Source organism: Sinocyclocheilus rhinocerous, unplaced genomic scaffold (assembly GCF_001515625.1).
Source record: "Sinocyclocheilus rhinocerous isolate Xijiao unplaced genomic scaffold, SAMN03320098_v1.1 scaffold494, whole genome shotgun sequence".
Lineage (NCBI taxonomy): Eukaryota > Metazoa > Chordata > Actinopteri > Cypriniformes > Cyprinidae > Sinocyclocheilus > Sinocyclocheilus rhinocerous.
This window is the reverse complement of record NW_015628684.1, coordinates 802,089-817,228: the sequence shown is the minus strand read 5'-3', so window position 1 is coordinate 817,228 and position 15,140 is coordinate 802,089. Positions and strand designations below refer to the sequence as shown.

The following is a 15,140-nucleotide window of genomic DNA, read 5'->3' as shown; positions in this document are numbered from 1 at the left end:
AACGGATTTCTGTCTGTTTCATTTCTGACTCAATTTATTTCTCTATAAAAACGGACTAAGTGTTCAACACAGGTGTTAAATTCCTTGCTAAAGTCCATTTGCACTGTAAACATACACACACCTTTTGTAAGGTCAGGCCGAAAGGCTTTTGAACTACATTAGCAACTCACACTGAATCCTTTGAACCGAAGCCAAATGACTGACAGCAAACAATATTAAAATGCATGAGCAATTCTAACAAAGAGCTATGAAATACACCAAAGGGTACACGCAGCCATTTGCGAGCAGTGTTTTAAAAATGCCACACGAATGTCGATCCTTTCAAATGGTGGGAGACATATCAAAATGTCTCATTTGAATGAGTCACGATCAAACATATTGCATTATGAGTCGGTAATATGCGCAGAATGAAAATGCGGTATCCAGCGGGGAGAGAGAGAGAGAGAAAGCAGGAGTGGCGATAGATGTTTGAGGGGGTCGATGGACAGGCAAAGTGTTTGCCCACTGGCCGCCTCTGAGGGAAAGTGTGTATGAGAGGAAAGAGCACTCACACATTCAGCCTTGGGCAAGGTGACTGAGGGGAGACAGTGAGTGACAACTGCAGTTGAACTAGAGGATATTCAAACTGATGGGACAGAATAATGAACCGAGTCCTCAGGAATTAGTACCACATAGACGTCAAAACCCCAGGGAAGACAAATCCACACAAGCAGGATGTCACAGAGTGTTCATAGTATATAAAAAAAGAGGATATTATCTATAGATGGATATATCAGCCAGGCTGATTAAATGGGAGATATTTTGAGATTAGCAGACAGAAACTGTGCAGGATGACCGAAAACGGGCATTTTACTTGGTGTCAGTATAAAAAAAGTATGAAAAGCTTTATGCACATCATGCACATGAACGGTTTTCAAAACTATCTTTAAGGTTTAGCTTGTTATAGCCTTAAAATGAATGGATTTGGTATCATCGTTTCAGTTTTTGCTGCAACATTTCACATTTAATTCCGTGTGTTACTTGCCATTACTTTGTTATTGTTTGCAAAAATTTCTTATCAGTTTTTGATAGAAAACTGTTTCAAAGCCATTTTTGTCAGTGTACTGTAACAACAACAAAAAACTGTATTTTTACAGCATTTATGCATATATGTTCACGTATCTATATTATATTTATTTGAGGTTGTCCAGATTTTATGTTTTTGAAAGAAATCTCTTGTGTTCACCAAGGCTGTATTTATTTGATCAAAAAATAAACAATTAAATAAATACATGCATACATACATAAATAAAAGTAACAGTATACAAAGACAGAAATTATTACAACAGAAATTATTATTATTAGAATTTAAAATAACTGTTTTATATTTTAATATATATTAAAATGTCAATTATTCCTGAGATGGTAAAGCTGAATTTTTAGCAGGGTTTTATTTATTTTTTTTATGCATTTTTACTCCAGTTTTCAGTATCACATAATCTTTCAGAAATCATTCTAATGCTGATTTGATGCTCAAGAAACATTTCTTAGTATTGCCAATGTTGAAAATAGTTGTGCTGCTTAATATTTTTTTGTGGAAATCTTTTTTTTTTTTTCCAGAAAGTTGTTCATACATAAATAAAAGTAACAGTATACAAAGACAGAAATTATTACAACAGAAATTATTATTATTAGAATTTAAAATAACTGTTTTATATTTTAATATATATTAAAATGTCAATTATTCCTGAGATGGTAAAGCTGAATTTTTAGCAGGGTTTTATTTTTATTTTTTTATGCATTTTTACTCCAGTTTTCAGTATCACATAATCTTTCAGAAATAATTCTAATGCTGATTTGATGCTCAAGAAACATTTCTTAGTATTGCCAATGTTGAAAATAGTTCTGCTGCTTAATATTTTTTTGTGGAAATCTTTATTTTTTTTTCCAGAAAGTTGTTCAAAAGATCAGCATTTATTTCAAACAAACATTTTGTAACATCATAAATATATGAGTGAGAGATAGAATGAGGGATGGAGAGGGGGAGAGAGGGACATGGAGAGCTGACACTCTCAGCATGCTAATGCCCAAAACACACTCCCATCTCCCCCCGTTTTCCTTTTTGTCACTCTCTTCATCACACACACACAGGTGCGGTAACCTCTCTCCATTCCACATTCTCTCCAGGCAGTCAAAACAGCAAATACACAAGCCCGACGGGAGAGCGAGAAAGAGAGAGAAAACCACAGTAGGAGGGAAAAGAGAGGGATATTTTCCATCCACTGACAATAGAGATGATCCAGGCTCATCCTCTGCTCATCCCTCGGTTCTTTCTGCTATGTAATCCTTTTTGTCCTTTATATTCGTTCTTTCCCTTTTACCCCACTCCAGAAACAGAGCCAAAGTGCGAACGGCTGCCTTAAACACGATGAAAAAAAGAGATGGGGATTCATCTGCGCTGATGTCTTGATCGAGTCTAGGCAAACCAGCGACATCTGGTGGTGGATTAAAGAAACTGCACTCAAACTCACTAAAATCAACATGACACGAAAATTGAACTATTCCCGGTGTAGTGCCGAAATTTGCCCCCTGCCAGATTATGCACCCCCTAGTATTGGTAGGTTTAGGAGTAGGTGTGGGGGAGGGGTTAGGATTAGGGGTGGGGTTGGGATTAGGCAATCAGGTAGCGACTTCAATGAGGGGGTGCATAATCTGGCACAGGTGCAGAATTCGGCACAACACCGGTCCTACTGTGCATGATTCATCAGTTTGTCTTTCAAACGCCTTTATTCTTTTGTTTGACGTCACCAAGGCCGTGCTGGCCATTGGTTAATATTTACCGATAATCAAAGCCATTTAGACATTGTTTTAAATGAATATTCCAAATTAAAAAAAACATTGAATGGATTGAAGTCATTGTTTTAAAGGATCAGTTCATCCAAAAATTTAAATTTGCTGAAAATGTACTCATCCCCAGGCCATCCAAGATGTAGATGAGTTTGTTTTAACAGATTTGAGGAAATTTAGCATCACTTGTTCACCATTGAATCCTCAGCAGTGAATGGGTGCCGTCAGAATGAGAGTCCAAACGGCTGATAAAAACCTCACAATAATCCACAAGTAATCCACACCACTCCATCAATTTGCATAGTGTGAAGTGCATGTTTGTAAGAGTCAAATCCATCAAGAGGTTTTTAATCTTTAAACTGGACGAAATACCAGTCCATAATCCATAATAACGCTTTCTTCAGTGAAAAAATCCATCGCCTGTTGTCCTCTTACTTCAAAATGCATATTTATTTAAAACTGGTTTTGCTTGTAAACAATGCTTGATCTGTGCAATATTTCTCTCCTGATTCAGAAAAGACAAATAATACGGATAGAAGACTTGTATTTTAGCCAGAAGCAATAGTTTGAAGTAAAAAAAAAAAAGTCTGGATGATGGATTGTTTCTTACAAACATGCCGTTTTCATTGGAGTCATGTGGATTACTGTGATGTTTTTATCATCTGTTTGGACTCTCATTCTGACGGCACCCATTCACTGCAGAGGATCCATTGGTAAGCAAGCGATGCAATGCTGAATCCAAATCTCCAATTCTTTTCGATTAAAAAACAAACACATCTACATGCCCTGAAGGGGAGTACATTTTCAACTTGTATTGAACCTGGAACATCTCTTTAAGCTACTGTTGTACGAGTTGCAGCTTGCTTGCCAATATCCCATGCAGCAATTTAATGCCAGCTAAAGCTAATGTAATAAATGCAACAGCAATAATAACCAATAACAACAGCCTCCCCAAAATGGAGCACACTGTTTCAGGAGTGGAATAACCCCATTTACAATCAACTGCAAACTCTGGTATAGAACGCCCACCATCCAATTAATTCCCAATGGACGGAATCAAGTCCCTTCCTACATTTTTTGAATACACACTGAACATCCTGTTCCACCCTGAATGTTACATTACAGAAGTAAAATAGGTCAAAAATGTCATTTCATGTTGATAATAACAATTTATATATTAAATTACTTATTTACAAAACAGGCAGATTTCATTGAAAAGGCAATGTCTTCATTTAAACAACGGTCTTTTACATAACAGCTCCATTTACACAACAGATCAACCGTTGGATAAAAAAAAAAAAAAAAGAAATTTCCAGTTCCTTAGGCTCAGAAAATGTATCAGATTATTAAGATAGTGTCAAAAGAGTAAAACTCTGTTGTGGTGGTCTTACAGTGCAGGGAGTATAATGCTGTTGGACATATCCTACAAGTGTAACTATTTGAGTAAGCGGGAAGGTAAGTGTGTGTGTGTGTGTGTGTGTGTATGCGTGTATGTTGACTGTGTGGGAGGCCGGCGAGTTGCACTTAAGTGAAACTGTGGTGGAATTGTTTCAGTATGTGTGTGTGTGTGTTAGTCAAAACTCAGCTGATGAGAGAACGTATGTGGGAGTGTGCTTGGGTGTCCCAGGTTTGATGAAGCTTGAGTTAGTATGTGTGTGTGTGTGTGTGTGTGTGTTTAAACTGTTTCTCTATGTATTGTGGTCGTGAGTGGGAGTCTGTATGGAGAGAAGTCTCTCCGCATGCTCTAGGATTTCAGCAATCTTCCTCTTCACTGCTTCTCTCCTCTTCAAATCTACATCTCCTAGCGAGAGAGAATGAGTAATAGAAAGAGAAGAGAAAAAGGGTAGAACAAAGGGATGTTGTGAGGTTTAGTTTCCTCCTACCATTTAAATATTTTGCATTGCATCCAAATAGAGCTCATTTCCTGCTTTGAGGAAACAAACATTGCATGTTAATGTCCTTGTGTTGAGAGATACTCTGCTCTTTCCTCTCAAATAATTTAATCATGCCAGGGTCATCCTGACCACAGCAAATTGACATTTGGCTGATTTAGGATCTGTAATCTGCATATGGGGCCAGTTTTTCGTTTTTATTTAGATGGAAAACAAAAAGAGGAAAAAACCTACAATTTTCATTGAAACAGCAATGTTTTGGTCATGCAATTTATTAAAACACTGCGGTGTTATTAAATATTGGAGTTCTAACAAGCTACGACAGTGTACAGGATTCATGATTCTCTCTTAATACTATTTTCCAACACATCTGCCTGCAACCATTCAGGTGAGTGAGGGGTGTTTATTTTTTTAATAATAGGTAAAATGTCATCCAGTTGTAAATTAATATACACTACCATTCAAAAGTTCAAAAGTCATTTTAAACTGTAATAATTTTTCACAATATTACATATATTTTTTTTTACTGTATTTTTGATCAAATAAATGCAGCGTTGATAAACATAATGATTATAGAAGTCTTCTTTTTGAAAAACGTTAAAGAATCTTACCGACCACAAAATTTTGAAGGGGAGTGTACCTATTTTGCATTTTAAACCTAATTTTGTGCACATTGTGACTTTCAGTTCATTATTAACACTGGAAATGAAAAGTGAAGTCAAGCACATGCATTGTGGGACACTATATTCCCTACAGTGTGCTTTGTTGAATACACATTGATAAATGTAGTATTTAGTATCAGGGTATTCCATGCATACAGACACAGTTTTCACAGTGTGCACAGTATATACATGCTATACTGCAGTTTGTTAGTCTATTATCAAGAACAGCATCCTTCTCTTACCTGGCACTCCTTTCATAAATATATCAACAGCCGTCCTATATCGTTGTACTGCTGCACTGTATTCGCCGTTCCTCTCTTCTTCCTGGGCGGCCTTCAGCTCTTCATTGGCCTGGTACATGTAGCTCACATCTCCAGCAGACTCAGTCCCATCTGGAACGGTTAGAGGAACGGACAGGAGTTCAGCGTGGCTGGGTGATCCATACAGTTGATCTGAAAGATTGGGTGATAAGAGTAAGGCTTGCATTAAAAACCTCTGAAAAACAATTATATGTAGAAATGACGAGTTAAACGGACTCATTTGACTTTATTTTAGACTTCTTTACCTTCTTTGGCACATGGGTCAAAAATAGCGAGGTCTGTATCTGAAAGGAGAGGCGGGGCCTTGTATGAATGTTCGTCCAATCCCGAGTCAAACAGTGAATCAAACTCCTCTGATTGGTCGACTGGAGAACCCGGAATTTCAAGCGAGGCATCTGGAAGATGAAAAACAGGAATAGAACAATCAGCTATGATGGAAATCAAATAAGACATTACAGGATTGATAACTGTAACAAACTAACGGGTTGTAGTGTCGGTAGCAGCAGCAGAGCATTGGTCTGTGCCGTTATTCTGATGTGTTGTGATGTCAGTCTCTCTCTCTTTTTCTGTCAGTCCTTGTATTTCCGTTTCGGTGTGTGTTTCTTGTGTGGGGCTGCTTTCCGTGTCACTGAGAGCCTCAACTGCCAACTCAGGTTGGGTTAGATCTGTCAGTCTTTGGTTGGACTCCAGCTCCTGAGCGTGGATAGGAGCCTCTCTCCCCGTCTCCTCTTCAGCCAGCAGCTCAGTGTTTCTCTCAGGCAGGGGAATAAGAGGAGGCGGAAGAGACGTAGAAATGGCAGCTGTCTCCATTGGTCTTTTCACTTCTGCTCCCTAAGACAAGAGAAATAAAAAACCAAAAAGATGAGCAGAAAATAAACATTCAGTCATTTATTCACCCTCATGTTGTTCCAAACCGGTATGACAATGGACAATGAGAAGCCAACAACAAGACACAAAATCAGAAGAATATAGGACACAGGTCAAATATGGACAACTTGTATATATAATGGTATACATGTATACCATTATATATTATATAATATATGATACAATATTTTATATATAATACAGAACTAATATATACATTTTTGTAACAATGTCAAAGTCTTTACTGTCACTTTAAATAAATTACAGCATCCTTCCTGAATGAAAATATTGATTTATTTTAAGAAAAAAATTAGAATCATACGGATCCCAAACGTTTAAATGGTAGCGTACAGATTTGATAGGAAAAAGTAAAATAGAATACATGATACAGTATAAATATATTTTCCAGAAGATTGGTCTTACTGGTCTCTTATTGGTCTTATGTCTTACCCTGAAGAAGTCTTTGAGTTGAGGGCTGTTGTACAGCGCAGGAATATTTGTAGTGAAGAGCAGTATGGCCTCAGCTGCGTTCCTCCTCTCTTCAATCACAGCCTCATCAAAACGCCCTGTGAGAGAGACACAGAGAAAGGAAGGCAGGACAGAAAATAGAGAGTGCGGTGGATGATATTAGAGAAATATAAACAAACACATACAGCATCAAGTCATAAAAAGTGAAATAAAACAAAGAAACAAACAGGTGAACTGGGTAATTTCTCTTTTGTTTACACATCATGTCTATTGACCTTACCGAAAACCTGTGCTCGTGGAAAAGAGGGAAACTCTTCTAGTCGTCTGAACAGGTTCCTATGAGTGTACGCCAGCTCTCCATGTAATTTCTTCAGCTCTGAGTACCTCTTCCACACCACAACCTGCCAATCAAACCAACAATGAGCCCAATGCAACTCTGATCCAACATGCACATGTACAAATACAAAAGGATGCTCATACCTCTTTAACATTCTCCGGCTGTGTCTTTGATACAAACTACAGAGAAAGATACAGATCAATTAAACCACACAGCACCAAAGGGAGAGGACTTGAAAGGGCTGATTGTAAGCATTAATGAGGAAGGGGGAGACTGGTGCATGAGACACTGAAGTCACGTGACCTCGTCCCAGATTCCTAAAATCACGAGTTTCACTGCAAACCAGATAAACAATGCCTACTAGTAAGTTATTAACCAACCTCTACGAGGATCAGTTAATCTGATTTATGCCTTTTGTATTTATGAAGTACATTTGATCAAAGTGTACAAAGCCGTTTACACGTAAATCATCTTGGTTATTTATTGGAATATTAATAAATTAGATACATAGTCCATTCAAAACACTCAGATATCTGAGCTCCAGACTCCATCAATAACTATACAGTATCTACAGTATTACTCCTCTCTGTGATAAGGAGATGAAACTTAAATATGATGATACAATAACGTTATATTATTGTGCTACTAACCCTTGCTGTTACTTTATATTCCGTGTGTCCTTTCTCGTGTGTGCGTGGATCTGTCACAGTGAAGAAGCGGTAATATTCCTCTGTTTTGGCCTTTCGAGACATCACTGTCACATAAATATGTTTAAATTTACATTCATGTAAATAAGGGGACAGAATCAAGCGCGGTGACTGGTACTGTGTTGGACTATTGACAGTTTGGAGCAGTTACTTCCTGCTTTGAGAGGAGCGCATGCGCAGACTGATAACAGCGCTACTTTACAATCCCTTCAAAATAAAAGTCATGATAGGTCAAAAGAGGATTTTTGTTTCTTCATTGAATGTGCTACTAAATGAGAGAGTTTGACCCAGTTGAGCATCAACAGCATGCAAAGAAGAGAAGTGAGAAACACATCCATGTGGGCGCCTATGTTTAGGGTATATTTGTATGGGTGTGTTCATAGAATGTTCAGAAAGGCCTACACATGTGAAATCAAGTCTTACAACATCTTTCTGCTTTGAGAGAATAAAAGAAATCTGTGAAAACTAAATCTATAAAAGTGCAATATATTAATATATCAAGTTAAATCAAACCATTGTGAGTCTGCCATTTAGTGACTTTCACTTTTCATGAAATGCTAATCCACACACACACAGTGTATCTTCATTTTTTCCCACATCAAATAAGATTTGTGATAACTGAAAATAATTTACAAATTACACACATTTTTATTTAATATTTATATATTTATAAGAGTTGTCTGCACCTTCCATATAGGCAATAGATATAATGCAGGCCTACCTCAAATTGCAGGTCAGAATATAACAAAAATTTTATTAAAAATAAAGCACAAACAATAAGATTAGATAGATAGATAGATAGATAGATGGATGGATGGATGGATGGATGGATGGATGGATGGATGGATGGATGGATGGATAGATGGATGGATGGATGGATGGATGGATGGATGGATGGATGGATGGATGGATGGATAGATGGATGGATGGATGGATGGATAGATAGATAGATAGATAGATAGATCGAAGGATGGATGGATGGATGGATGGATGGATAGATAGATAGATAGATAGATAGATAGATAGATAGATAGTCTGAGTAATTGCCCTCTGAGATCTCAAAGTCTTAGTTCATGTGGGTTCAATAAGGGGTGTGATTTAGATTATAATGTCACCCAGCTGCGAACATATCCGATATCAGCCACACACGAGTGTCAACTTTGATCGGCTAGACAGGATCTCTCTGTATATGCAATGCAGTCAAGCAAATCACCAGAGATGAAGGATGGTGTGAAATAATGACTAAGCAGACCAATTAACATTTGAGTCACTTCGCATCATTAATTCCACAGTCTAACGAGGACCTCATAGTGAGAACAAGACACAGAAATGCACGGCTCTCCAAATCACAAGTGACACCACACGCCTTACCAGAGCATAATAGCATCATCACCCTGTAATAATTAACATCCTAGCAGTTCATTAGTACCTCGCCACTGAAGTTAATAACATTTCACCTGTCAAACAGGAGTATATTTAAGTCCCAGATGATGCATTTTTCCATTATATATTATTGCAAATGACAGAATTGATAAGGCTTCTGATGCAAAAGTAACACCTCGGTGTGACCTTATCAAACATCTTTCCTACTGGGTTTGGGAGTCCCTCCTCACGCACAAACGTCTCTTCACACTTCACCCCTGCTCCTCTACACCCACACACCAACACCACCACCTCCACTGTCCTTCGTGGTTATGTTTTGACCAATAAGTGCTCTCTAATCGACCCCAGGATCCCACCTTTGGTGCCTATAAAAGCCTATACTCCTTAAACCCCTCTAAAAGGCAGTGTTTTACAGTGTTGAAAGGATGTTCTCTCCGTTACAGGTGTTTGTGGGGACTCTGTCCATGTCTCTGCTGCTTTGCAGCGTCAGTTCGGCACCAAGAGAAGACCTGCAGCTCCAGCTGCTCCAATCAGAAGTGGATCCCAAGGAGAATGAGGTAAGACAAACTTTTCTACAGAAATGTTTTTAACTTCAAAATGCCGTATTTGATTCAATGTGTTACTTGCCATTTCTTTGTAGTCATTTGTGAAAGTTACTAGCAAGTACTAGCAATTTTCACTTTGAGTGCAAATTGTTTCTGCATAATTTTTCAGTGTGCAATGAAAAAATGAATGTACACTGTAAAAAAGGTTATTGGAGTATGTTTTACAAGAAATTACTATTTTAGTTTTTCTACCTCAAAAGTTCTTGTATATTTCGGTGTTACTTGCCGTTTCTTTTTGAGTGAAAATTGTTTCAAAGCTTTTTTTTTTGGATTTTGCAACAATTTTCTTAGAAAAACTTTACAGTAAAATTGAAATGAACTAACATTAAGATTAATAAATGCTGTAACAAATGTATTGCTAATTTTTAATGTTAAATAATGAAAGGAATTTGTTGTAAAGTGTTGCTGTAAATTTCAACTGTTAGCTCAATTCCACTAAATAATTTTAACAGATGCAACTTGGATATTGAAAATAAGATTTAAGATCAATAAATACTTTAGAAGTATTCTTCACGTAGTGAAGTGTCTAATGAAGTCTAATGAAACCTTATTGTAAAATTTTGTAGAATTTACTGGCAATTTTGGAGTGAACATTTTAAAATCCTTTCAAAAAGGCTTTGAAACAATTTTCACTCAGAATTTGCTATTAATTAAATAATAATTACAAAGAAACAGCAAGTAGCAAATTGAATTAAACATAAAATTCTTAAGTAGAAAGACTGAAATAGTATAACAAATAACCTTTATTTACAACTTTTAAAAAAATAATTTTTTTACAGTGCAGTTTTGAAGATAATATCTGTGTGGATATGGAGAAAATAATAATATGTATATCTAAGAACTACAGCAAGTTCGAATTAGAATGCTTTCTTTTTGACAGCAAACGGTTTCTGAATCATCTTCTTTTCTCTCTTCAGCTTCAGGATCTCTCTCGTTTGCTTCTTCTGAAGCAGCTTTCTGAGTCAGTGGCACCTGAGGAGAAAGACGCTCTTGAAAGCATTGATGATCTTGAGGTTCGTAATGAAGTGGTTCGCCAGATTCCCTTTTCCCAACGAGAACGCAAAGCAGGCTGCAGGAATTTCTACTGGAAGACCTTCACCTCTTGTTAGTCAACCTGCAAGACCCTTACAAACACTGTTATACTTGTGTAGCCATCAAAATAACTTGATTAGAGGATTTCTGGTCCTGTGCATATAGCATGGATTGTAATAATCTATATGTTCTTCAGCTTCTTCTCTTTCTTATACCATCTGCATTAACCAAGATTGTTCCTTAAAAATCACCAGCACACACAGTAATACTATTCCAGTATAAAGAGAGATTAACTCTGACTTTTATGCAGTGTATGCTATAAAATGTTTGTATTATGGGTACTATCAGGATTGATGGCCAGAGATTATATGATTAACATTTAAAATCTTGATATAGCGGTTTTTGTGTTGACCTTGCAACAGTGTCATTGGATTGCTATAGTCCTCTGTAATAAAGTGTGATCAGGGAAAGTGCGTTTATGTGTGATTGGCTCTATGGGATGTAAGATAAACAGCAAGAACACACTAAAAACTTTTTTGTCCGTTTTTTCTTTCTTTCACATTCATCAAATCATAAATTGGAACAACGGTCAGTACAAACTAGATGTCAATAGACATTTGCAGTAAAAACAGATGGATTTATAAAGCTGATCTTTTTCTCCCCCTAAACTCAACATCAGGAAAATAAAATGCAAACTCATCCAAACGTGCCCTGAAATAAACTGGCAGCTTAAAAAGTAAATCAGCCATTGAAACAGACTTTGCAGTACCAGGGCACTTTATCAATTAGCAATCATCTGCAATGACAGGTTTAGAAAAAGTTTTTTGGCAGCAAATTGACCAGATGGACACTATGCTGGAATAATCTTACAAAATATTCCAGGCAAATCAATAAATAAAGCATGCAACCATCTGAACCACTTTATGCTTTTAGTTTCTAGATAATTTTAACTATTTGTCAGCGCAAAAACTAGCACTTAATTATGTTGCTTCAAACAATCAACACCTTATTTGAAACCTTTTCATATAATGGCATTAAGCAATGGATGCTTGCTGCTACACATCATTCAAATAACAGACAATTAAAAATGCATTTTGACACAAAATAAAGCAAATACAGAAAATGAGATGTAATAGAATAAAGCCAACCAGTAACAATCTCTGCACAAGAGTCAGATGTGTAACGATCTGAAAGTCATTTCTCTAGTACGTACTTTACCTCCTTGTAACCTTCATACTTGACCATTTACTGACTGTTAGACATTAATCGATGTATATTTAGTGACAAAATCGTGACTAAGTTTCTTGATGTGATGAGAAATGTTCTATTTCTATTAAGAAGCCATGATTTGTAATTCATCTAACCTACTAGATTCCGTTCCTTAACTGCTCTCTATTTCTTTCACTATTCAAACTCCTTGAAAATAATCCACCCTGCTGCCAAACCCAAACCGCTGAATGTAGCAAAAAACTGCAGCTACTCGGCTTTAAAATGAAATCAACCACTTTGATCCAACACACACCTGTCAAAAGATTTCCTTCATTGAAGCGGTCATTAAACAAACTGAGCCTTTATTCCTATCTGACAACACTTCTCTTGTAACAGTTTCTGAAATCAGCGTAAACGTAGAGCTAGAGACCGCACGGAAAACAGAACAAAACCGCTGCCTGTGTTAAACTTTTCCAACCGTTTTTACCAGAATTATCATTAGTATCATGACGAATGTAATGATAATAAACTAATATCAAGTCAGTAAACGAAATACAGTAATAACATCCTTCAACAATCATGATTTCAAGTATTAAAATAATGAGCACTGGATATCCACTGACATCAGGTTTTTGTTTTTGAGAGGATAAAAGAAAAGAGATGATCTGAATGGGGACAATATGAAGTGACCCCAACTGCCAGCAGAATTGGGGCATTATTTGAGGGAACTGTGACATGTTACTATATTTCCTTTAAAGGTTAATATTTAAGTGTTGTAAAAGTGACTGCTTCAAGGTAGAAATGCACCCTGTTCACGAGGCTCACATTTCGCATAAACACACATACGCTGAGGATTATACACAAACACCATCATATTTCATTCAACACCTGTTTTTCTATATTCTTGAGGAAACGGCTTTCCAGTGGAACTACTCTAAACACTAGAACTATTTTTTTCTCCTCGGCTCTATGCTACCCTGAGAAGGACGTCTTCATATTATTTGACTGCTTCAAGGTAGAAATGCACCCTGTTCACGAGGCTCACATTTCGCATAAACACACATACGCTGAGGATTATACACAAACACCATCATATTTCATTCAACACCTGTTTTTCTATATTCTTGAGGAAAAGGCTTTCCAGTGGAACTACTCTAAACACTAGAACTATTTTTTTCTCCTCGGCTCTATGCTACCCTGAGAGGGACGTCTTCATATTATTTGTGCGATCGACATGCAAAGTCAAGGATGGAAGAAATGCCAGGCGGTGGATGTTTAGATAGTGGTACATTCTGAAGTATAACTATGAAGAAGAGAAGGGTCACAGAGTGATGGGATGGGGGCATTAGCAGTCAGTGGAGATTTTGGCAGAAAGATCTTGGATGCGACGGGCACTGCAGCTCTTGCAGAGAATGTGTCCGTCCAGGGGATAGCAGCCTCTTCCCTCGCCCTCTGAAGAGAGGAGTAGACCACAATCCTGCAACACAAACCGTTTTCTTTAGCACTCATTTAGACCATTTCACTTATTATTATCCATTTACCTTATTTCATATTCAATATTCAAAATTTAATTTTAAAATGTAAATCTCATAGTATTATTCAATTGCAACTGAAGTGTAAATGCATTCATGTCACCTCTGAGCTGCATTTAACATTGTGCAAATACATCTAAATAAGATGCAGCTTTTTTATCAACTCTTTGTTGATGCTTTAAGGCAATACAATACAGACAAAAGTAAAACCATTGTTTTTAACTGACCAGGCACTGGTACATTTTTTTAAATTATTTTAGGCTATTTTGCTTCCATAACTTGAATTCTTTCAGAATGGTGGAAAGAAAACTTACACTTTATCTATTTGCGTCTGTACACTGTAAAAAAAATTCTGTAGTTTTTACAAAATAATTTTGGCAGCTGTGGTTGCCAGAATAATTTTGTAAAAAATACAGAAAAACTGTAAACACATTTACGGCCAAAAACTGCAAATTTTACAGTATAAAACTGTAATTTACAAACAAGAAAATTTGAATGTAAACCAGTAAATTCAACAATGCACACTGTATTAAAATCTGTTTTGTACCTTTAACATACTGACAACCACCATAATAATGCAGTTGGTAAAAGAGAAAGCCACATGAAGAATCAAAGCTCATCACGAGTAGCTTCGCCACAAGCAGAAGTATATACTAATATATAGAAGGTGCACAGAGTCATTCATGCAAACACAAAACACCATCATGGTAACACACATGATATTTAAATAATGCACTAAACTTTCATTAAACAACAGAAGATGTAACATAAAGCCCAAATATACATAACTAATAACAAAAACTATTAAAAAAAACATGATTATTTAAACAAAATACTTTCAAATCTGGAGTGTCATGCAGGGAATTCTGGGAATATCAGCTTACAGTTTTTGACTGTAAATTATACATTGATCTGCACAAAAGTGGAAACACTTCAGGAGTTTCGAAGTCGTCATCGGATTGGTTGAATTATACAGGATTTCCCGGGGACGTGTTTAACGTTCTTTACGTTCTTAACGATAGGTTCTTTAACGTTCCGCCTGGAAACAAAGATGCCGTGACGCCAAACCCCCTCACGAAAGAAAAAAGCCGTCGTGTTTACAACCGTGACGACGAGCGCTTATCAGGATCAACTAAACGCTGGATATTCAAAAGTATGTGAAATATTTAAAGTTTGCGGCATAGAACCTTTAAAATACGTCCGAGAGTTTTACACACCGGTCTCTTATTGTGGCGACATTTCCATGCCCCGAAATGTGACGCTGAACGAAACGAACTGTGATTGGTTGTTTGACATGTCA

General features: G+C 36.9%; 3 protein-coding genes across 8 annotated transcripts in view; 1 reads left to right on the top strand and 2 right to left on the bottom strand.

Moving 5' to 3' along the window:
* Window positions 1–4,323: 4,323 nt before the first annotated feature.
* Window positions 4,324–8,249, bottom strand: LOC107738089 (sorting nexin-15-like). The gene is made up of 8 exons (XM_016549763.1): window positions 8,023–8,249; window positions 7,516–7,551; window positions 7,316–7,436; window positions 7,018–7,133; window positions 6,183–6,531; window positions 5,946–6,095; window positions 5,623–5,832; window positions 4,324–4,627 (listed from the first exon to the last, which is right to left on the bottom strand). The coding sequence occupies exons 1-8, from the start codon at window positions 8,122–8,124 to the stop codon at window positions 4,515–4,517; spliced, it is 1,197 nt and encodes a 398-aa protein (XP_016405249.1). The 5' UTR covers window positions 8,125–8,249; the 3' UTR covers window positions 4,324–4,514.
* A 539-nt stretch (window positions 8,250–8,788) lies between these two features.
* On the top strand, window positions 8,789–13,284 carry LOC107738072 (somatostatin-1A-like). The gene is made up of 3 exons (XM_016549751.1): window positions 8,789–8,812; window positions 9,864–10,019; window positions 10,985–13,284. Exons 1-3 carry the CDS (start codon window positions 8,789–8,791, stop codon window positions 11,174–11,176), a joined length of 372 nt encoding a protein of 123 aa, XP_016405237.1. The 3' UTR covers window positions 11,177–13,284.
* Window positions 13,285–13,323: 39 nt separating this feature from the next.
* The window catches only part of LOC107738029 (thyroid receptor-interacting protein 6-like), a 14,726-nt gene continuing 12,909 nt past the window's right edge, over window positions 13,324–15,140 (bottom strand). For all 6 annotated transcript variants that reach the window (XM_016549701.1, XM_016549696.1, XM_016549700.1 and 3 more), the window contains one exon: window positions 13,324–13,785. In XM_016549701.1, coding sequence (XP_016405187.1) covers window positions 13,654–13,785 — 132 coding nt within the window. In that variant the 3' untranslated portion in view covers window positions 13,324–13,653. The remainder of the gene's footprint in view (window positions 13,786–15,140) is intronic.